The 24,657-nt window shown below is 46.7% G+C and overlaps 1 protein-coding gene across 1 annotated transcript in view; it reads left to right on the top strand.

The window, feature by feature from the left end:
- Positions 1-8,203: 8,203 nt before the first annotated feature.
- Positions 8,204-24,657, top strand: part of LOC147611728 (mitochondrial outer membrane protein porin of 36 kDa-like) — a 52,290-nt gene continuing 35,836 nt past the window's right edge. The window contains exons 1-2 of the mRNA XM_086784774.1: positions 8,204-8,311; positions 9,881-9,931. Of these exons, the coding sequence (XP_086640900.1) occupies positions 9,883-9,931 (49 nt within the window). The 5' untranslated portion in view covers positions 8,204-8,311; positions 9,881-9,882. The remainder of the gene's footprint in view (positions 8,312-9,880; positions 9,932-24,657) is intronic.

The following is a 24,657-nucleotide window of genomic DNA, read 5'->3' on the forward strand; positions in this document are numbered from 1 at the left end:
TTGATCTCGGAATTGACATTTCCAAAATTTTATGCAGCCTTGCTTGAAACCTTACAGCCAACATCTCTAAGAGGGTGAAAACCTTCAAAACCAGACACCCTTAATGCCTCTAAAAGTGAGGAGCAAAATGCCTTGTGTTGAATGTAATCACTACGATCATCCCAATCCTCATTGTGCATACAAGGCACCTATTCTTCTATGCTGCATATATTGTAAAACCTTTGACCATGATACTAAAAAGTGTCCCGCTTCATCTACAATGGACTCAAAGCCTCCATCTCCCGTGCACCAAAGAGAAATAGTCCAAAGGGTAGAAACTACTCAGGAAGCAGTTAATCGGACACTTCAATGTTTCTATTGTCATGGACCTCACAAGGTGGCAAACTGCACAGTTTGGAATACTTCCATGCCCATAGTCACTGAGACCTTGCGAGACCAATGTGTGAACAATGTGGCATTGATCACATGTTCCAAGATTGACCAAGACGAGTTGCTCTTCAATGCAACTTGTCTCACAAAATATAACTCGTAACATCTTAAGTGTACCAAACGGGCAATTGTCCACGATGCCCTTGAATGTGCTTACACGCTTACAAGCCAAGGCACGGTGCCCTTGATTGTGCTTACACGCTTACAAGCCAAGGTACGACAAACAGTCAAAAAGAATATAAAAGACAATATCTCAACATGGGTAGAAGAACATGCTTTAAAACGGAACCCAAAAGAGAAAACAAAACCTTCTAAACCCAAGAAAGACAAGGGACAAAAAACTATCGAAACCAAGGTCAAATTAAAAGACAAGGAAAAGGAGTTTGTAAAGGATATAAACCCAAAAAGGGACATAAACACAAAAGAGCCAAAAGCTGTACATGATGCAAAAGCATCAACCTCAAAGACCACCACACAAACCTCGACGCCCATATGTGCGACACATAATACAAAAACCCAAAAGAAAATTCAATCTCGTTGCATAGGTAAACATAATGAAAACCTAACAAACCAAAAAAAGTCAAAGAATGAAACAAGTTCTAGTACATCACTAAGTGAGGATGAAACAAGTTCTTACTCTTCGTTCAGTGCACCACATAGACCAATCAAGAAACTAGAACCCACCCAACCACCCCAAATGGATAATAATGATCACATGGCATATGCGGAACGCAAAAAGCAAGCTCAGGAGAGCATGCTTAGCTTGGTTGAATGTCCTACAGGGTCACCGATTGTGATTGAACCTCATACTGCCAAACCTAAAACAATAACCAAGATACAAAGCCTAGAGGAGTACTGCTTTCCCTTTCAAGAGGAAGACATACTCTCCACAGAAGAGTCATTTGAAACAGGCTGTACGAACTATAGGCTTGAGAAAGCACGTGAGGAATTCGATAATTCCCTTACAAGATTAAACCAGTCTCTCAAAGCCTCATCCGAAGGAATGCTCTTCTCCCGTGATAAAGCCAGCACATCACATCAACACTTGCACCTTTAATGGCTCAACTTGAGTTATACAAGGACATAATGAACTCCATAAAACAAGATTGTGAGGATTCGCAAGTTTCCAAACAGTCCTCATTAAGAATCGTCAGAGGGCTAATTGTGCCAGTGTACGCATTGGATACTCTTGAAAAAGCTAAGACCCAAACAGAGGATGAAAGTGAATGGGAATATGAAACAAAAATAGGATCTGAAGCTGAAATAATAACCGAAACACCCATGGTTCCTTTGGAAGATTCTATCATAGTATAGTTGGATTTTCCTACAAACAATGATGTTCAGCGCAAACATGCATTGATTAGCCCTCGAGCTAGTCATAACATCATGACAATAGACACTTGGGTGTCATTGGGACAACCTAAACTCATCCCTATAAGCAATAGTCTTGCAAAAGGAACCAATGAACAAAACATTGAAGTTCTAGGTTACACTACTCAAACAATCGATGGATGATATGGAATTTACATTTCATGTTACCCTAGACTCCCTTGAGTATGATGTCGTCTTTGGTGGACCTTGGATAAGTGAATCGTTGTATTCACTAGATGAATCCATGCAAACAATCACCTTGAACACTTCTGCAGGCAATGTACAATTGCTATTACGGGAGGAAGAAACCTTGCAAGAGCTGGAACTTCCAACATATCTTACTGAAAGGATCCCTAGAATGTTTGTTGGATTGGAAATTGTAAATAAAATCACCACAGCTCAAGCACAGCTTTATCCAACATGAGAACACAATCTTATGACCCTCGAGCTATGGGATTTGTTAGGTCAACCAACACTCACGCTACATCCTGAAAGGATTACCTTTACACAAGACTTGAACATGCCATGTATAGGGTACTTTGAACATACAATGTATATTGAAACTAACCCCCTCACTTGCAAGTTTTTTTGTGGTTGAGTATGTGTTGGAAGCAGATATGATCTTGGGGCATAAATGGACTGTTGCTGCCCAAGCACCATTGTGCTTTGCTAGCGATAGAGTTATCATGATGGTCAACGATAAAAAGTTGACAATACCATACTGCCAGGAAGAGGATCCAACTTTAATGGATATCTATGATGCTGAACGCAAAAGGATACAAGCGTCTTCCACAAAAGCCTCTCTACACAATGACCTACCATCTGCGTCAACGATCGACTCTGATAAAGCATCTACTTCTTCAATCCCATCCTCACCTACGAGGTTCGATGCCAAAACCTCGCAATCAACAGCTATCCCTGAAGAATTTCCCTGAGCCCAACCATCTATCTCTAATAAGGAACTCAAAGGAAAGGCCCCGGATCCTATGCATCATCATCGATAGCCACTCCACAAGAGACTCTAACCTCATCAACATCAACAATGCCCATGAGTCTCAAACCCGCAGCCTCACCAACCAAAGTCAAGGAGAGTCCCAAACCTTCCACATCAACCCTAAAGAAAACTCCACAAAGACTCCCACAATCACGATATCTTAATAGTATCAAAATGTGGGTGGAGAAGAACGATATCTTAATAGTATCAAAATGTGGGTGGAGAAGAAGCTACTTGTAGCTTAAGGCTACTATGAAGGTGCCAATAAAATTTGGTGCCTCGACAATCAAAACCTCTTCCTCAACGCATTACTCGAAAGCCAAGGAAAAAGAAAAGTACTCCACAACACCGTCCACAAAAGCCTATGCAAGTTTCTCAAAGAACTCCACCAAATGCAACAAGTGTGGGTACCAAAAACACTACTGCAGGCACAAGGATACTACCAAAGAAATACCAAATCTTGGGTCCCTAAGCGCATCACAAAGTCCCCTAAGTTTGCACAAAGAAGAGAGCCTCAACACCAAGAACATCGACCACCAAATTACAGTGTTCGTCAAAGATGGGTGCCTGTGCATGTGCTTCAACAACAAGGATACTATGATGGTAATTCCATTATATGGTTGCCAGAATCGAACAATGTGAACAAAACCTCACCACCAACTTCAATCCCAACAACTTCACCTAAAGTTCGACAAGAATGGAGGCCCAAGCAAATCACTCAACCACTCTCGTGCATTCAGCACCAACACAAGAGCTTGTCTGTTCAAGCAAACAATAAGCAGTCTTCCCTACTGCCTCAACATCATTTTAGCAACAAATTCAAGAAGCAATATGGAGACTTAAGAGAACATCAAGAACAAAATAACAATGCTCTTGTCACCCCTCTCGAAGTGAGAAATGAGCACACAAGAAGCTGTTGCTTGCAAATCATGACATAGATGACCCATTAAAAAAGGGTCAAATCTACAAATTTACGGAATTCCATCTCACGGAATTACAATTCAAGGAGTTCCATTTTACGGCTTAAGAACCTGCACTTTCACGATTTGAGCCTCATCACGGATTAAGTCATATCATGCAATAGCCACTATATAATTGTTAAGCTTATTGCTTACTATTCTTTTGGCTCAACTAATGTAGCAGTTGCTCCATGAGTACATATCCATACTCATGCACTAGAGAACGTTTGCACCAAAGCCTCACCATCGACAACTTCCAGGTACATCTCTATGGATGGGGGGGTTATGGTGGGCGAAAGCCTAGTCAATGGCACAACCCATTGCCTGGAATTTTCCTTCAAATTACAAACCTCTCTAAACAATGCCACCATCTTCACAAATCAACGATCTTCAATCCTTAGCGAAGATATCTATATTAGCCTCGCAATTCGACGTAATTCTTTCAATCCTCACCACACAACAAGTGGCTACTTTAACACAGAGCAGTTCAATAAGAGTCTATATGACTCAATACTTATACTTCATGTAAATATGCTTCTAAGAGTACTTAAATATACATAAACACACAAAAAGCACATGGGCAAAAGAAGATAGGATCAGGTCCTACACTCAACAACATTTGACAAGAATCCTGCTACACAAAGGGACATGATCACAAGCCAATTACTTCAAATGATGAATGTCGCTTCAATGAATCAAATGAGGAACTGAGAATCATCTCATTCTGATGATTAAGTCTACGTTCCTCCGGATCCTTCTCTCTCCTCTCCTATTATTAACATCTCTTAGTGTCCCCACTAACAAAAATCACATGTAACCTTGCCGATGATTGCCAAAAACAAAGTGAGCCAAAAAAAAAGAGAGAGAAAAAAAGAGGAGGCTCACACAAATGTAAAAATGCAATTATTCGCAAAAAACCCACCCCCACCCCGTTAGGAATTCCCAATACACCACTAACCTCTTCATTTATCAACTAGCTTTTCTTATTCCTTTCCGAGGAACAAAGACCATTGAACGCCATTCAACATCAAAGCCATCGCCAAAGCTTGTTCATTCTCCCCACACAAAGGTCTTTAACGCGATCACGCGGACGCGATCGCCATCAGGAAGGGGGGAATGTTAATCCAATTCTAGGATTAACAAGAGCTACTGCCATTATCTTATATCAAGGAGTCACGGTAGATACAGCAAAGGGTCATACATTCAAGATATGAAGCAATAGTATCCAAAGGTACAACTTGGATGGGCGCCCGTAATGGTGCGATGAAGTATTTATGGCGATTCCCGCTTCAAGAGCGTGTGGTAGCAAGATAGGGTGAAGTCCTAAGTGATGTACTTCCTAGATATATTATGAGAGTAGTCATTGTAATAGCATTAGGCCTCTTATGAGCCTAAAGTGCCCGGTCGGCCATAGTTTAAGTGAGTGTGAACACTTATGGCCATGTATATAAGTGAATTTCTCTCATAATACAACAAACTCTCCCATTGTGCAATTGAGTCTTGCTCTTGCTAATCTCTCTCCCTAATGCATGCTAGTGAGTGTGTGTGAGTGAAGTGAGGTGAGAGAAGGGACGAGGACCCGTAGTGCAATGCGACGGTGTGACAACGCTCGCGGGGGAGATGCAGTGGAATTGCTTCTCAAGGAGTTGTAGAGCTTGGAGACCTTAAGGGTTACAAGCTCGGCCATTGGAAAGATCCTCATTACGACGGTTGCGGTTCACTAGGTAATCTCTTTTTGGATGTGTTTCAAGGAGGGTTAGGGTGAGCCATAACACGCACTTATCAAAGTCGTAGTAGTGTCTAGACCCATAAAGATGGTCATGAAGCCTTTTGCTCTTGAGATCAATCACTTATCAAAGACATAGTGTCTAGACTTATAGAGATGGTCATGAAGCCTCTTACTCTTGAGATCGATCATGGATCACTTATCAACAAAAACGTAGTGTCTAGACCCTAAGAGATGGTCATGAAGCCTCTTGCTCCTTGAGATCGATCATGAATTGATTAATGAGCAATAAGTCATCTAGCCTTTCTTTTCAAATTACATCTCATATATGGAGATACTTGGCTTTGGCAATGTAGTCCCAAATGGGCTTCATCTGGATCCACTTGGTGAAAATCCCCCATGATGAGAGTGTGTCTCAAGATCTCATAGTTGGTTTTTTCGAGTGGGTTTAGCGACCTCTTAAACCACTGGTCTAAACCATTGGCCTGCTTTGCCTTCAAGGAAAAGTCCCAATGAGAAAATCTTGGTGGGATCATCAATCCTTCCTGTGGCTTCACAAACTTGATCGAACTTCTCTAGGTATTTAATGGGATCTCCAATTCCATCAAATTTGGTCATCAACCTTTTAGCTTGGTCTTGCCTTATCTAGGCCTCAAGGTGCTACATTCATGGTGGCAACCCCCCTTCCCATTTCAAATGCTATCCTTAGCATATCCTCTACATATTCATGGGGTGGCCAAACATAAGGGGGAATGGTTGTGAATAACCCTTTGTCTCTGGGTTTGGGGTTTCAAGACTCATGGGTTTTGCTATGCAATTTCCATTGGCATTGATCCTATACATGCTTGTTCTTAAGGCAGGTTTATATGGCCTAGGGCTTGCCTGGCCTTAAGGCTATAAGCTTGCAAAGAAGAACATGAACTTGGTTCCAAAGTGAAGAAGCTTCCAAGGCGGGCTCCTTTGGAGGTGGTACTCTCACTTACACTGTGTGTGCTTTGCAGAGCGGTTTAGGGATTCGATTGCCCTATGGATTGTGGGCTATTGGTTTGCCTGCCCTTGATGGTGTTGTAAAAAAGATTGCAAAAGAGATATGTCTCGATTGCCGTTTGCGGGCAGTGGGAAGTAATGGCCCAACTTGGCCAAGCCACGGTTAGCAGGCCACGGTTAGAGGCCATCCCAACTCAAGATATCGATGCCTAGAGTTTGGAAATGTGTGGCATATGACATGGTTTGAGCACTTGAATTGAGCACTTTTGACTATGGCGAGCCTTGATGTCCAAACCTTGTCCCCACTCCCTTGTCTCAGACTGAAGAGAGGACGGCTCCACGCCCTTTTTGCATGAAATGAGCGTATTTGGGGCTTAGGGACCATGGTGCCTCTTGTTTTGCGGTTTCTCCACCCAAGTTTGTGTTTATTTTGCTCTTGCCTTCCCAAAGCTCCTCACTTAAGGTAGATTCTTGCCTTTGATGGGACCAAAGGCTGGGTGGGTTTGAGGCAATGCATAAACAAGAATAACTTCCACCTTCTAATCCACACAATTTTTGGAGCTTCTGGCCAATGTTTTTGGAGTGGATGTCACTCTGAATCACAAGGCTAAGTAATCACAAACTTGCAAATCCTAACCTAATGCACAATTAGAATCAAAACAAGATCGAAAGCAAGAAAATCAACTCATCCAAGATTCCAAAACTGTACGTTTTCAGAGTGTGACCTCCTAATAAACACAAGGCAATAACCCAATAGCTAGGAATGAAAGGGAATTAAAGCTAAGCTCTTAGGCTACTCCGCGAGGATGGTGCCAAATATGTTCAAGTCAAGAGCTTACCTTGCCTATGCTAAAACAATTGTCATTGGAAGCTTTGCCTTAGAGTTGCAAGAAGCATTCAAAACTCAAAAGTTTGCAAGTTTCCAAAACTCAAAGGCTTTCAAGAAACAATTTTCTCAAACAAGGACACATTTCTTCGTCTTGATTTTTTTTTTTTGGGGTGGAAATATAAGTGTTCCAGCTCTCAAGACATATGAAAATATGTTTATTTATAAATGTATAAATATAATTAATATAAGTATGCACAATAGCATAAAACTACTACATTACTTACACTAACTAATGGCTTAAACATGCACGAGCATTATGATGTGCTCTTGTAAGATCCATGCCTACTTGTTTCTATATGCTTAGTATCAAGGTGTGAGCTTTGACAAAGTGTATCTTTTGAAATTCAGGTTTTCAAACTCAAAGGTTTGCGAGATTAAAGGATTTCAAGTAACAATGTTTCCTAGAAAGTTGCCATCACTCCAACCATATGAAAATATGGTTATAATATAATATAATATATAATATATGTAAATAAATAAATAAATATATATATATATGTAAATAAAAAAAATATTAGTATACATTTATATGTAAATAAATGTACACTTATATATATATAATTCCTACATTGCTTACACTAATAGCTTAAATATATGCACAAGCACTATGATGTGTTCTTGTAAGATCCATGCTTGCATGTTGCTATACATTATGTTGTTATGTGTGCATGTGCATGGAGAGAGAGAGAGAAGAGAGAGCAACTTTTTCAATATCATTATTTGTTGTTTGTATTTTCAAATCTTCCACTTGAATAATGTTCATGGTATCAATTTCAAGTCACCTTTGCTTGCCGACCTCTAGTTTTAGCAAAAATAAAGATAGTCTAGGCATGGGCGGCCACGGTGTGAAACCTCAAACAGTCTTTTGGTGGTATAGGGTATCTTTCATTTTGAGCAGCAACAACAATAGCGGAAGTTCAACTTCAGCAGCGTCGTCGCCTTCTGCGTTTTGTCAGGTATCCCTAACCCTAAAACCTAAATCTTTTGTAGAAGCGTTTCTGCTGTCACCTTGCCATGTCTCGCTTTTTACTGCGTTTTCCTGAAGAAAACTGTGATCCACTCGTGAGTTTGAATCGGGCGAGGGTTTCCAGTGCTTGTTTGATTCGGATTGGTGTTCATTGGATCTGGTTAGACTCTATGTTTCTCATTTGACAAATTTAGGGTATCTACGCTGCATCACAGTCTGCTACTGACCTTAAAGCAACAGTGCTGCGGTGATTACATCATTACAGTAAAGCTATGTATTTACTTTTCTCCAGCACATTGACATAATGAAGAAAAGGAGACCCTAACGGCGTAAGGATCACAGAAAAACTGGAAACCCAAACTTAAGCCATTTTTGATCGTTTTCTGGTTTCCTTTTGATCCTTCATCGATCATATTATGCATGTACAACCGTGGAAAGACCGCACACTTCACTATGCTTGCACACGTGCAACACGAGGTCACATTATGCTAGGACACATGCGAGTGCATATTCTCAACATACCCACGTATGCATGAAGGCACACTCTCACAGACACGGACACACACCTACCTCTACACAAACCCACCACACACCCCCCCTTTCCAAAAAACACACACACACACACAACACACATACACTTACCCCCTCACACGTTTTTGTATGGATGGGCAGTCATGCCTCTACACAAAGTTCAAACACACCATCTACACCACAAACCCCTCACCCCCCCACCCCCCGATACACACACTTAACCCCCACACGTATTTTGTATTGGTGCTGATCTTTTTCTTTCTCCTTTTTACATCTTCACCCCTATTTTCTACACCTCTGCTTTCTCCCTTCCTCTTGCTGCTCCTTGACTGCATCCCCTTTCTCCTAGATACCTGTTGACCCCAAAAAGCTTCTATTCCAGAAGTGCAATTCAAAACTCATAGATATTTCTTGCTTGGGTCGATCTTCCAAAGAACAAGGTTCAACAAGCCCTTATAGACCTTCTCTTGACCTACCAGGAGCCTATTTACATAAGAAGTGTCCCAAAAGCTTGTGGGGATAGTAGGGGTCCAATCATTTCCATGTTTATCCTTATTTCCCATAAAAAAGGGTCCAAAAAGCTAGGGGATATAGCAAAGTAAGAAGTCCACTGTGAAAATGGAGTATGTATCTCTTGCAATTTGTCTTGTGAACGAGGCTTGCATGTTGCATATATATTTTTACATTAGATTGAATTTTTTAGGTTATGCATAAGTACTTGGGATCTCTCATTTAAGAAATGGCAATGTGCCTGACAAACCTTACCTTGATCAATACTTTCCATACTTGATACACAATGTACCATACCTAACATTTCTAGTGACGTTGATGCATGCATATTAGCAACTTTTGACTCGCAAAAAAGAACTTAGAAAATGTTTTAAAAACATTTCTCTATGTTGTGCTCAATTTATGTGCTTGATTTGAGTAGTTCTTTGTTTGTGTTATATGATTAGAACTTTCTAAAGGTTCTTTGCCTAATTTGTTTCTCCTTGACATTTAAGTTTTTTATTTTTTGGGATTCTAGACATGGGAAAAGGACCTGGGCTGTTTACTGACATTGGCAAGAAGGCAAAAGGTGCGACATATTTTTATATTTGTTTATTATAATTTATGAAAAATCTTTGTGGGTTTACTTGGACCTCATGGTGACTTTATCCTCAATTTTATCAATAAATACATCTTACTAGTGTCTATTTAGTTACAAAGCTTTGAAGTTTCACCATTATAGTCTTAATTATGTTTACTAGCGAGTCCATTGCTAGGTGCTTTTTTATGCTTGAACATCATGAAGAACATGTATATGAAGCTTTTAGGATCATGATTTTAACCTTATTTTACTTATGTGAGGTCTCACTGAAATGTATGGCACCAATGGGTGGCTATATTAGGTTAGCTCTCTCTACTGTGTATGGAGGATGCAGAAGAAGCAGCTTGTTGTGCATGGGTATCTCAGGATCATGAAACAAAGGTGGAACCATGTGGGCAAGTGATGCCCAAAGTTGTCGTTTCGGAGTTTCGAACCTTTTCCCATTCTGAAGAAGTTGGTCAAGGTGTCCATGAAGTTGAACTTACCTGCTAGTTGGACCATGCATGATGTGTTTCATGTTGCTTGGTCGAAGCACTATGCCGGACCTCCTTCCACCACAAATGTCCAAGATGCGTCGAACCTGATATTGCCGACAAAGTTGAAGTGATTGTTCTTGAACAGATCCTTTTACATGGCTTCAAGCATGGCTCTGGGCTTAAAGAGTGTCAATTTCTCATGAAGTTTTGGGACCCAAAGGACGCATGAAGTAGTTTGTTGACAAAAACTTCTTTGAAGAATACTCAGTATTTTTGACATACTATTTGGAGGCTATGTAGCTTCCATCAAGTTAAGAAGAAGGGGAAGCCGCACTTGGATGCCATACATGTATAAGTCTTAGAGTGAGCAAGGGATCCACTGTAGAGGATCATGGTCACGTGTGCACGTCCTGCACATGAGGTCAGTGCATGTCCCGCACGTTTGGAACTCTCTGGAATGATGTAGAGGTGTATTGGGCATGTACTAGGCTTCCAGTCGGATGCACGGTCACTAGTTTAGGTTAGAAGATGGACTCTTTAGGAGTGTGTCTCATGGATAGTCGTGGAATGCTTGTCCAAGGGCCACCAAGGCCTTAAGCCAGGGTAAGGTATTCACAGACCATGCCCAAGGATTATCTAACCTAGAACCAAAACCCTCTTGAGGTTTCATAAACTTGACACTAGCGTATGCATCACATGAACCATGATGGATTGTGGCTAGCAACTCACCACCCAACCGTAGGTTCAATGCCTTGAACCACCCCTGAGGTTGAGGTGTAATTGTCGCGAGCCTGCTTGGTACCAATGGCCCCAACCTAGTGTCCCTTACCACAAGGCCGAACCACCATCCTTGTAGCTCCATGGCCATGAGATCATGCACACTTCCTTGGTAGCCATAGGCCAAGGCATGACTATTTGACCTCTTGTCTAACAAGTGACCCCAAGGTCACTCATATAGCAATAACGCGGCAATTATTGGCCGTTGCTTTATTTATTAGCTTTCTTGCTTTATTTATAAGCTTTTAGCCATTATTAGTTCTAGGCTATTAATTATAAGCTCTTAGCCAATCTAGATTTCAACTTGCTAGCGCTCTTAGTTTGTGTGTGAGCCCTCCAGGTTTCCATGTTCTAGCTAAGCTTTAACCCTTATCTTAGGTTAGCACACGTCCCTAGCCCTAATCTTAGGCCTATTGGGATGTAACATACTTTCCCCGTTTTGTTCATTTCACGTCCTCGTCGTGAATGCATAAGAGACAAATCTCTGGAAGCGAATCTTCAGATTTGGACATTCGTCCATAGATCTACTCAAGTGTGCTGTCTCTTACCTAGGCCAGTGTCAGAATATGCAGCGGAGAAGATGACCAAATCTGGAAACACGAGCAAGTGCAGAAAAATAGATAGCAATGGAGAGAGAGGCGTGTAACTTTACTATGTATACACACGAAGATTCGGAATACAATACACAATGACAAGGGGGCTATGGGGCCATTTTATATGGCCCCAACACTGCAGTCGGCTTGCTCATAGGCAGCTGACAGGCCTAGATCTCCACGACCAGCACATAGACACCTAGTCGGCCAGTTATGACCCGTCGGCTAGCAATGCCAGGGTGTCCACGACCTGTACCAGAGTCGGCCAACACCAGAACTGAAGTCGGGTACTGCAGGTACAGTCGGCCACCTACCAAGAACCACCAACATCAGTATTGGAAAGTTCCTGCCAACTGCTGCCATTAACTGTCAAGCTATCCACCATCTGGTGTGGGAAAGCTTGCACCTGCAGCGTATCCACATTGAAGTGGCCATTACCAGATTTCCACTCATCACAAACCTCAGGACCTAGGAGAGAGTGCTGAAAGCTTGTAAACTCCATTCTCCACTCCGCCTTCCCAAACTACTTGGCTTGTTGCCTTGTCCCGGAGAGCAACAAAATGCTCATCAAACTCCACCCGTACGCCAGTCTTGCAAACCTGATGCACTGACAACAGATGAAAACCAAGTGACGGAACATACAACACCTGGGAGGAATGCTTCCTCCCTTTGCCATCGGGAACTATCTCCAACCTGCCCTCACTGTGAACTAGGATAGTGGATGTATCCCCAGTAAGAACGTGACTAGAATACTTGCAGAGATCCTGTAAATCTGAACGGGAAGGAGTCATGCGCCTGGAAGCACCACTATCCAGAATCCATTCTCGAGTATCCATTGCGGAGAATCCTCCAACCTCCTCCCTGCCTGAAGAAAATGAAACATCGGTGTCCATCACCTCTAGGTGCACAAAAGCCGGAGTCTTCATGATTGCTGCTGAGGAATCTTCACCCTTCTCGGTCCTCTGCTTGGGACACTGCCTCCAATAGTGGCCTTTCTCGCCACAATCATTACAAGTCCTCTCTGCCTTTAGTTTCTCGCGGTCAGCGTCGGACTTCTTCTTAGAAGACTTCTCTGATGAAGCCTTCCCTTTGCCTGAGTTACGGCCTTTCGACTGTTGGCCAGTTAAGGCCTCCGAACCTCCACCCTGTGGAGGGTTCGTGAATCGTTCCTCCTGGTCCAAGACCATGGGCACAAGCTCCTCCCACGTGATGGTGCTGAGCTTGCCATTGGTAATCAAAGACCAGTAAAATGCTGAGTACTGAGAGGGCAAGTGCGACAGCAACGTTTTGGCCATGTCCTTTGACGATATCTCCTTCCCAGCCTGAAGAACTTCCTGTTGAAGAGCCTGCAGCTTGTTAATATGCTCCCGCATCGTCGACGACTTTGCAGGGCTCATAACCCGCATCTATACTTCCAAGGAAATCCTGTTCATGGGCGATACCCTGTTGTAAAGAGAAGCCAAATGCTGCCATATACCTCTGGCCAGCGTCATATGCTTTACATGATTGATTACCTGCGGTGTGCAGTTGAGGAAGATAAATGAATGGACCCTGGCGTTGACACGATCCCACAACTGTGTCTGTGCCTCCCAGTCCTTACGGATCGACGGTAACTCCCCTTCCTCTACTTCCGGCCGTGGATTCCCAATAACGATGAAATCAGCAAGGTCGTAAGACTCTAGAACAGATTCCATCATAACCTTCCATATGCCGTAGTTCTTCCTGTCCAATTGACGGTCCACCGAGAACGTGGGGAGTGTAGGGATCTTCACATGCCTCTCAGCCATCTATAACAAATCTGCCATTGCGGGGATGTAATCTGAAAAAGGGTGGGTGGGTGGGAACAAAGAAGAACTTACAACTGCAAGTGGCTGTCCAGCAAATCAGCCCGCCGTCCTCTTGCTTCTCCTCTTCCCAAACAGTCCCTAATAGTCCACCAATTAGGAACACAACAATCCCCCTCTTGCTCACACAAATCCCAAGAACAATCAAGAGCCTAGGGCTCTGATACCATGTCAAAATACGCAGCGGAGAAGATGACCAAATCTGGAAACACGAGCAAGTGCAGAAAAATAGACAACAATGGAGAGAGGCGTGTAACTCTACTATGTATACGCAAGAAGATCCTGAATACAATACACAATGACAAGGGGGCTATGGGGCCATTTTATATGGCCCCAACACTGTAGTCGGCTTGCTCATAGGCAGCCGACAGGCCTAGATCTCCACGACCAGCACATAGACACCCAGTCGGTCAGTTATGACCAGTCGGCCAGCAATGCCAGGGTGTCGCCAGTACAGAAGTGCCACCCAAGCCATAGAAAAAATGGGAAAAATGGGAGAAAAATACGGGGAGTGAGGAAAAATGAGAACAACACCTACAAGGGCGGGCACACCCACAACAAAGGCCTTGGTGTCTACAGAAAGACAAGAGATGACTTCTAACAGCCAGTGTAAGACTCCTCTTGTAGATCCTGCTATAATGTTCTAATGCTTATTGTCAATCCAACTCTCATCCAAGAGCCGAATCTCAATAAGACACCTAGTCACAAAGTGCATCAAGCTCTATCGTAACAAACTAGCACTGACCCATAGCACGACTCAACTGTCATACCAGATGGCATCTTGCATTAGTTGTCGACAAACACTAGTCCATGGAATGCACAACCAAGTCCCAATGCCTTGTACTTCCGGTACAATAGACCAAGTGCAATATCCCTACTGTCTAATCCTCATCCAAGATTGAACAGAGATTATGTTACCACCCACCTTGCAGCTCCATGGCTATGAGATCCTTGGTAGCCCCTGGCCACCGCGTGACTACTTGACCTCTTGTCTAATAAGTGATCTCAAAGGTCACTTATATAGTGATAACTAAGCTATTATTTATTAGCTTTCTTGCTTTATTTATAAGCTTTTAGCCGTTATAAGCGCTAGGCTATTAATTATATGCTCTTAGCCAGACCAAACCTCCTCTTCCTAGCACCCTTAGCCCACGTGTGAATCCTCCTGGTCTCCACACTCGAGCTAATCCTTAACCCCAATCTTGGATTAATGCTAACTCTAATCTTGGGTTTAGCACACACCCCTAGCCCGAATCCTAGGCATGCAGGGATGTAACAACCAGCCCTTAAGCACTAGAACTTGTCAGCTTGTAGACGTGTGAAGTGCTTCATTAAATGTTGTCTTACTCAGTCGTGAGCAAGGCAACAACCTATGAGCATACCGATCAGCATATGTAGGGCATATATAAGCGATGGGTAGCAATAAGCATAAATCATCTTATTTATTCTGCAAGTGCTGAAGTGCAAGGGCTAGACCAAACCAAGAAGGGGTCAAGCAAGGTGGAAAGTGTAGCTCAAGGGATTATCTTTAGGCTGAATGCTATCTCAGCCAAGGGAAGGTACCCAAGTCAATTCAGTCTTGGTTATTTATAGCTAGCACTCTGTCAGTCTACTCGTTCAATAAAGTAGATACACCATACGTGGTGTGGGTCCTTAAGAGGGTATTTGTTGGGACCCAATACGGTGTATTCGTCTCTCCTCTCTCTGCACTCTTATCTTCTCTACATTATGCTATTCATCGTCAAGAGCCAAGGGCTGAGTATTTTTCAAAGTATGCAAGCTTCTCCATGTTACAATAAGTATTGCTTTGCTTATTAAGAGTCTCTCTCTCTCTCTCTCTCTCTCCATATTTTTAATAGTTTTGTTGATTAAAATTTCATCTTGTTATGTTTCTTGTTTCAATAGCTACTCTACTAGGTGAACTTCAATTTTTCCAAAAGTTATGTTCTTGTATTTTTTGAAAAATTTTTTCTAGTGTTTTTCTTATTTGTATTTGTTTGTTGCTAAATCGTGCAATTATTCTCTCAATTTGTAAGATTGGATTTATTCCAAATCTTATGACTGCACATAAAGATGAAAGAAAGTGTTTGAAAGTCTTACAGTTTGGTGCTTACTTCTGGGCAAGCTTTGACAAGATACCTTTATGGGTTATTAGTCACCAGTTGCACAAAATGTTCTAACACATTGTCAATAGAATGTGAAAACCCTTAGATAATGGTATCTTTGTAGAATCCGACGCACTCGCTGAAGCTTCCCCCCCCCCCCCCTCCTGCTCGAGCTGCCTTCGCCCTTCCCCGCCTGCTCGCACCTCCCCTCCCCGCCTTCGAGCCTTCCCCTCTCCTCGCCTGCTCGCACCCCCCCTTTCGCGCCCCCCGCCTCCCCTTTCGCGCCCATCGCCCCTGCCCGCCTGCCCCACCGTCTCCTTCACGCCCCCCCGCTCCCCCTTCCTCCGCGTCCCGCCCCCTGCCTGCCTGTAAACCGGCCTTCAGAAACCAAAGGGCGGTGGAACAAACACTCGCACATAAAACACTTCAACACCATTGAGGACCTAGAAAAGGAAAACAAACAGGGGGAGCTAGAGTGCTCCTGCAAAAAGTACACGGACACCGATTGGCCCCAAATCGCAGTGGCGCCCCTTGCGGTATTTCTTTAATTGAATATAAGAGCTTTGATTACAATATAAGGCTGGTAATTCAGCCGTCCCAGTAGAACTCCTGAAGCCTGCAAAGAACCTGCATCTGGCTTCTTGTCCACACGGCATCCACAAATAAATCCAGCCATTGTTCATATCGAAAGACTCTTCACATTGAGTCTGCATACAGAAGCTTTCTCCCATGATCAAGGCTGCCACAACCATCCATAGCCTCTCACACTATGAACAGCATCACACCCCGACACATCCAGTGCTTCTGCATCACAACACAGACTCCCAAACTGTCTCTCAAAAGAGAACTCGCATCACAGCACAACATACCATACAGTTGACACACCTGTACAAACCCTCTCTACCTTCCAAGGGTACTATCCATCTCTGTCATGGATTTCCTGTCCCCTGTCCTATCAGTAGCAAGGCTGTACCAAACATGTGTCCATTCCTGTACCTTCTGCCTGCATGTGACCTATCTCCTGGAGAAACCCAAATACATGTTTCCTCGAGAAACCTACGACCTGTTTCCACATGAAACCCTTAGGCCTGTTTCCCTTTGAAACTTATGTCATGTTTCCATACAGAACCATTCATGGCACCATTCAACAACAGTGCCAACAACGGCATACATCAAGTTACCTGTACCCTCATGAAACATCTGGCAACATAAAGATGCCCATATCTGTAGGTCCCACTGTTCCTTTCTAGCAGGAAGAAAACAATCTGCTCCATGAGCACGCAACCATGCGAGCTTGCATCACTCCCATGCCAAGAAACATAACCAAATGACCTTGTACTTGCAGCCAAAAACCCAAGCACATAGCTGAATTTGCATCCAAACAAAAACAGCCCATAAACTGTCCCAAAACAGTCCCAAATCCAAAGCAAAGATAAGCTGAAAGCTCCATCAGATGAACGCCATCGACATGATGTCTATGTTCATGGAAACCCAGTCTCTGTCCACCTTTGTGTCCAAAGAAACCAACCCTTGTCTACTCTTCAGCAGAGGGAGAGAGAGAAAAAAGAGAGCATGTGCCGCAGCTTCAGCCCTTCTACTATTTCTCCTGCAACTTGCCACCCTCCGGAAGAGATCTTGTCGGCCAACAGTACTGACCACATGGAATCCAAGGCTGTACTTTTCTGCAGACCAGCCAGCCGCCTGGAGAGAGAAAGAAAACACATCCTCCAAGAGCTAGAGAGAGAAAGAGAGAGAGAGAAAGCGCTGCAGTCTGCCAGCTTTCCAAAAAGGGAGATAAAGAGTGGGTGAGCTTGCTGAGCTGTGCGCTGCCCTGCAATCTGCCCACCTGCGCTCCTTGATGACCAGCCGTCAAAGAAGAAGCACCCCCGTCTGCAGGCCCGACTTGTAGCTAGAGAGGGAGAACCTCCACATGCTGTTCAGCCCCCATATGCCACCTGTAAACAGTCCGCCTGCCTACTCTGTCCCTCTGTCCAGCCCACGTGCAGTCCATCCACGTGGAAGTTCAGGCCATCAGTCGCGACAGAGAAAGGCTCCTTCAGAATCCAGCAGTCGCCTCCCAAAAAGCACAGCCCTCCACAAGAGTTAGGCGCCCCCTTCGCCTGGCAGCCCCTCCTTTTCCCCAAAAAGCACACGTGGCCCCAAAATAGCATAAGGGCCACGTTTTTCTTTAATGAAGGGCTTTTTGAAACTTTTGAAGGTTTTTAAACCTTTTAAGATAAAATCTCTTTGCCCCCTTTCACACATGGGGTTATCCACACATGGGCTTCCATCTTCACTCCCATCTGATGCCATTCACACTGTCCACCATGTCCCCGTGCACATCTGCACCTTGTCCAGAGAAAAACACAGGGTCGTGACACTGCCCCCGCCCCCGTTTCGCGCTTTTCCCGCCCCCTTTTCGCTCCCCGCTGCCCGTTTCCCCCCTCTGTCTTCCGCCCCTCCCCCTCTGTCTTCCGCCCTTCCTCCTCTGTCTTCCACCCTTCCCCCTCTTCCCCTCCCCGATCCGCTGTTTCTTGCAGGATCCTCTGTCTTCGCTTCGCCCTCGACTCAGCTTCAGACTCTGATGGAGGTTTCTCCCGCCCCACCTCAGAGGGACTCTTCCGCAGCTCCCTTGCCCGCCCCTGAGGATACCCCCATCAGGCTTTCTCTTTCGCCAGAAGAGGAAGCGAGCCTCGCCGCAGAGGTGGAACGCCTCGAGCAGATTCCACCATTTGCCGTATAGTTGGCACTCGTCCTAGCAGAGGGGAGATCCGGGATCTTCTCCAGGCCCGCCTTCTTGCAGATGTGGGCAAGATCCTGGTCGTTGAGTTACTGGGCCGCGGACACTACCAGATTGAGTTCGAGACAGCCCAGAGCGTGGCCCAGGTCCTAGCCATGAGTCTCCTTGACATCAGGGGCGCTCGGGCCTTATTCAGACATTAGCAGCATGGTTTCGACCGAGCAGCGGCCGAGCAGGGAGAGTGCCTATTCCATGTCACAGTCTACTTTCTTGGACTTCGCCTCGAGTACCTTTCGCTCCTTTCTAGGATAGGATCATTGGTGGGCTCGGTGCTTGAGACTGGCCCCACAGCAGCTTCAGTGGTGGCTAGAGCAGCTGGCCTTCCTTCGGTTAGAGTTCTGGTTCCTGACATCTCCTCCCTTCCGAAGGTCATTCAGTTACCTAGGATAGAGGGGGGATGGATCGATCAGAGAGTGGAGTTTTCGGGGCTCCCGAACCAGTGTTTTATATGCAGGCAGGTTGGCCACCTGGCCAAGGCCTGTCCTCGTAGGAGACCCTGACCTTCATCGCAACCAGCAGACCTCCGATGGCCCGCCCACAGATGCGGCTCGGCAGGCAGCCTCCGGGACACCTGCTCAACCCACAGAGACCTCTGATTGGCAGCCTGGACAGGGGCGCCGTAGAGGGAGGCAACCACAGCAGCATGCCCAGAGACCGACGCAGCAGCAGACACAGCCTCAGCATCATTGGGTTCCAGTGAGGAACAGCTTTGCTCCCCTCCAGGAGGAGACCCCAGCGCAGATTGAGGATTAGGAGATGCCAGCACCCCCCCCCTTCTCCCCCGCCCCCCCTCCCCCTCCCCCTCCCCCGCCCCCCCTTCCGCCTCGCTTCCACCCTCGCTTCCTCCCGTTTCCGCTCCCGCTTTTTCAGCGTCTCCTTTCCCCCCCCCCTTCTCCCCCCTCCCCCTCCGCTCGCCTCAGCTCCCCGAGAGGCACTGGCAGTACCCTGGCGCTCACCTGCAGTCCGGCGGGCACTGAGCACCGACCTTGCTCGTGCACCGCAGAGGAGACCTACCATGCCGATTCGTGCTTCACGGATATCCTCTATCCGCAGTCGGCTGAGTAGTCTTGACACTAGATAGCGCTCGGAGGCTTTCGACTACTTTACACGCCTTTTTGGAGCGGAGGGTCCCCATGATCAGAGCTCATGTGGTGATACCTCCGGCTCGAGGGGAGGAGGCACTTGATTTAGCGGTGGCCTTCTCCTTCCCTCTTTGCGGCACTAGCGACCGGGAGTGGACTCTGGATCTCGCTCTTAGTATTTTGCAGACACAGGCAGTTGAGTTTTCTCACCATGTGAGCGATTTGGAGATGACAGACGTGATAGGCCGACTCTGGAAGTTGGCACATTTCTTTGATACCGAGAGTGCGGATGCCTCCGGGAATCGACACTTGGTGGTTCGCATAGTGGTAGACCTAGCGCGAGACCCTGGCTATGTATGCATACATGAGGTTTCTCTCTCCGAGTGGGAGGCAGTCGCTATGGGACACAGCCACACTGGCGCCTGGTCCAAGACTCTTGCAGCACATCGGGTGGGCTGATTCGTAGCTGCTCGGATGGGGATTACTCTCCATTCAAGCCGCTTGTGAAGGTCCGCCGTATGGCTGAGACAGCCTCCACCTCAGCAGATCATCCATGAGGATCATCTCATGGAATGTACAGGGCCTTGGCGACGCACACTATGTATGTTATCGTGGTTGTTTGAGGCAGGAGCTTCAGAGATGCCTGGTTGGGGGTAGTATTGATATTCTGATGATGCAGGAGCACCATTTGAGTGAGCAGGATTCGGTGATGCCTGGTAGATGAGACACATTTTGGTCTGCAGGTTTTGGCCCCTTGGGTGGGCAAGGAGGAGTATGTATGGTCATTGCGGATGTATGGCAGCAGGCCATTGTGGATTGCGGGGTCATTGTGCCTGGTAGAGCGCAGTATGTTATTCTGAGGATGCACGATGAGCATTTTGGTGTGCTCAATGTCTATGCGCCCAATCATGCTAGTGCCAGAGCAGAGTTCTGGACCCTTGTTACAGATGCATTGCCCGAGGCCGCATATTGGTGTGTCGGGGGAGACTTCAACATGCTTGAGGACCCGGCCGATAGGATGGGAGGCAGTCATGTTACAGTGCACGGCACGGAGCTTGCAGCTTGGGAGCGATTTTGTATGACACTGCAGATCACTCATGCATGGCAGCATGAGGCTTTCTCCCGTTCTCAGGACAGACTTAGTTTTTCTCGATCGGATCGCCGGCAGGGAGGGACTAATCTATCACGGATTGATCGCTTCTATGTGGGCGACAGGTTCGAGGAGCGTGGCAGCTCTGTTGGCATTCTCGTTGGCACCTCTTTTTCAGACCATGCACCAGGTATTTTGACACTTGAGGAGAGGACACGGGAGACCAGCTTGCAGTTGAGGATCCCAGAGAGGATACTTACAGACCCCAGTCTTTTTGAGGACATTGAGAGGATATGGCATGATAGCCAGAGCTTTGACCTGGATGCAGCGGGCCAGTGTGTCCAGGGACTCATCCAGCTCAACTCTTTTCTGCACGCTATAGCCTTGACACGGCTGGGAGAGACACGAGAGCGGGAGCGTCGCTTGAGACGTAGCCTTGCTTCGCTACAGCGTCTTCAGGAGCAGCAGCCTACATGTGAGTGGGTGGCGTCCCAGCTGAGCCAGGCACGCCAGGAGGTTAGAGAGGTAGAGGAGCAGAGGCACGATTCTACTATCATCGCCATGCCTCTCAGTGGTGGACGCAGCTTGGTGATAGAGTGACTGGGGAGTTTTTTGAGATCACCGGACCCCGCCATGCTCGAGCAGGAGTATGCCAGCTCAAGAGGCAGGATTGATCGTTAGCCACTGAGTCCGGGGAGATTAGAGCTATTGTCACTGAGTTCTATAGAGACCTGCTTTCAGCGGAGCCACCCACGGAGGCACGTGATGCTTGCAGACAGACTGTGTGGGCCCATGTACAGAGGAGGGTCACAGATCATAGGCGCACAATTTTGGGTGAGCCCCTTTCAGAGGATGAGCTTGTTGAGGCTTTGAGGGTCCTTCCGCGTCATAGTTGCCCTGGGGAGGACGGATTGATGCCTGTCTTTTTTATGCGCTATTGGGACCTTTTGGGGCCAGGCCTCTGCAGGGGTTTTTAGTATGTTTTTGACACTGGAGTGATGCCACAGTTTTTCAGAGGGCTTGATCTTTCTTATCCCCAAGGGGGAGGGAGTGTCAAATGATATTCGGCATTGGAGGCCTATTACGATTCTCAATACTGTCTACAAGGTCCTAGCAAAGGCCTTGAGTTTGAGGATCCAGCCCTTCCTTGGGGATTTGATTCATGCTACCCAGACAGGATTCGTCAAGGAGCGCAGTATCCTTGACAACATTTTCACCTTCTGGGAGGTGACGGCTCGAGCTAGATTTCTCGGTGAGGACTTAGTTGTTATGCTTCTCGATTTTGAGAAGGCATACGATAGAGTCGATTGGGGTTTTCTAGAGGGCACTATGCTTTGCCTGGGTTTTGAGCCAGACTAGATTCCAGGAGTGGCGGCTCTATATTCCACAGCTCGTAGCCAGGTGTTGATGGCAAGAGGACGGGGGCCGAGTTTTGAGTTGACTAGATCAGTCCGTCACAGGGATGCCCTCTCGCCTCGTTCCTTTTTCTTTTCTTTGCAGAGGCTATGAGCATGTATCTGACAGCAGAGGAGGTTGGTTTGAGAGGACACCAGCTTCCAGTCTGGGGAGAGGACGTGCTCGATTTTGAGTTTGCTGATGACACGGGATTGTTTCTGCATGGCGAGGAGGCCAATCTACAGAGGGCAGAGCAATCGCTACAGGTTTTTGGTGTGGCTTCGGGAGCATTGATCAATTGGTGACTGTGGCTTTTTTGGATCAGTAGCGCTCCTGCTCCGGCATGGAGCCCAGACCCGGGTTTTAGATGAATTTCTCCTGGCACAGCAGTGCGGTATCTGGGATGCCAGATTGGACTTGATTTGTCACCTGAGCAGCAGATCGCCTCGCTTCTTCTGAGCATTCGGAAGAAGCTTTTATATTGGAGTACAGCTCGGCTATCCTTGGTTGGGAGGGTGGTGGTGACAAATCAGGTGCTTTTAGCGACTGTGGTTTATCATGTCTTGTTGGATTTTCTCGAGCTCTTGCATCAGCTAGGTACAGAGGCTGATCAGGAACTTTCTTTGGTCTTGGCGGGATGGTCAGTCTGCCCGGGCTAAGGTTGCTTGGGCAGGTATTACTCTTCCGCTGGCCCAGGGGGGCTTGGGCATTATAGATCCAGTTGATCAGAGTAGAGCCTTGTTGGGGAAGCTTATTGTTCGGGGCTGCTTCCAAGCGATGAGCCTTGGAAGGAGCTTCTTTTTCAGCGGCTGCAGGCTAGAGCTCCCCCAGCAGGGGGCACTTGGGCACCAGAGATTCGGTGGATCTTCACAGAGATGAGGAGGACAGGCCTCAGTAGAGGATGGGAGGACAGATTTGCCTTGAGTATCCTGCAAGCTTGGGAGTTGCTGAGACCGGGGCTTTCTCAGAGACCTCCCACTTGTGATGAGGAGTGGGACAGACAATCGCTCATCTGGAGCCTCGCGGTACGCACAGAGCAGGGTCATATGCTAGGTTCTCGGCCTCGTCTAGCCTGGGGACCATTGGCGGCATGCCCAGCGTGCAGTTTTGGAGATTGGCAGGCCTTTTGCAGTCTCCCGGAGGAGATCCAGGCGGAGAGGTTGAGTCACTTCAGAGGGGGGCTGATTATGAGGGATGACATTCAGGAGGCACTGACTAAGGAGTGGTTCACGCCTTTCAAGCCAGCGGCCCCACGGTGGATGGGAGCCTTTACACAATTGGAGATCTTGATTGCTGTCAGAGCTTGCACTGAGGATGGTAGATGCCTCTACTATGAGATACAGGATGAGGGCAGACTTCAGAGAGTGGAGACGGAGTCGCCATTGGTTGCAGAGTGCATCTTTCAGAGGATACGGGTAGTGGCCGCCGCTTCTCGGAAGTGGCATATTGATCCAGACCCTGCAGATGTGGACTCTGATTGGTGCATATGGGCATATGCTGCGTGCCCCTTGGCCCGGCTCCAGTGGGACCCTGGCGAGTACGAGTGGCATGATCCTTATGCGTCCCCCGAGGCCACAGAGATCACCTTTTTCCAGTACATTGTTCGTTTAGGGAGGCATATTTTGACTGCGAGGAGGATGGTCTTTCCAGCTGCATCGGAGCACTGGCGGCTTCAGGGACTCTCACAAGAGTTCCTGGAGGATTTTTGGACCAGGCTCTGGGCTAGCAGACAGGCAAGCAGGATCTCGGCTTTCCAGTGGCTGGTTGCCCCCCATAGGGGCTTTGCAGTTGGCACCTGGCTTGTCTATAGTGGCCTTCCGTCGACCTGCATCCGATGTGGCCACCCATTGGAGACACAGAGACATTGCCAATGGGACTATCCACAGGCGCAGCAAATTTGGCTGAGGATGTTGCGCATTTGGCTCCCCTCTCTCCAGAGGGCATGTATACGTGGGGAGCCGTTGCTTGGTCGACTTCGTTAGGGCCAGCTCTCGGATACGAGACGGAGCAGAACAGCCAGGCCATCAGATTCATTGGGGGCCAGCCTCGCCTTGTTCCTTCACCGGATTTCTCGACAGCCGGCTGGACACAGGAGAGGGATATACGATGGGAGCTCCTCAGCAGCCTCACCATATGGTTCACTTGGAGAGCCCGTTGTTTCAGGGCCTCTGGAGCCACCAGCAGAGACGGGCTATCTGGCAGGAGTTGATTCACACACCCTGCGAGGACAGTATGACCGCATCCGGGGCGACTCGGATCGAGCGATCTTGCGGCGCCAGGCCTTCCACACCACTTGGCGCAGCGGCCCTTTCTATACTCTACACGCGGGTACCCCCCGCTGGCACTACAGGCCACCTGTTTGGATTTTCCCCCCTCCTATTGTATGATATAGCCTCTCAGCTATTTGTACTTTTCTGCACCTAGGGAGAGTCTCCCTAGTTGCCTTGATTGGATCTTTGCTCTGCTTTCTTTTGAGCAGGAGAGGGGTTTTGTAGCCCAGTGGGCTTTTTTTTATAACTAATGAAAGGATCTTTTCTCGGAAAAAAAATGGT

This window comes from Cibotium barometz, chromosome 47 (genome assembly GCF_041138505.1).
Source record: "Cibotium barometz isolate CiBa-2024 chromosome 47, ASM4113850v1, whole genome shotgun sequence".
Classification (NCBI taxonomy): Eukaryota; Viridiplantae; Streptophyta; class Polypodiopsida; order Cyatheales; family Cibotiaceae; genus Cibotium; species Cibotium barometz.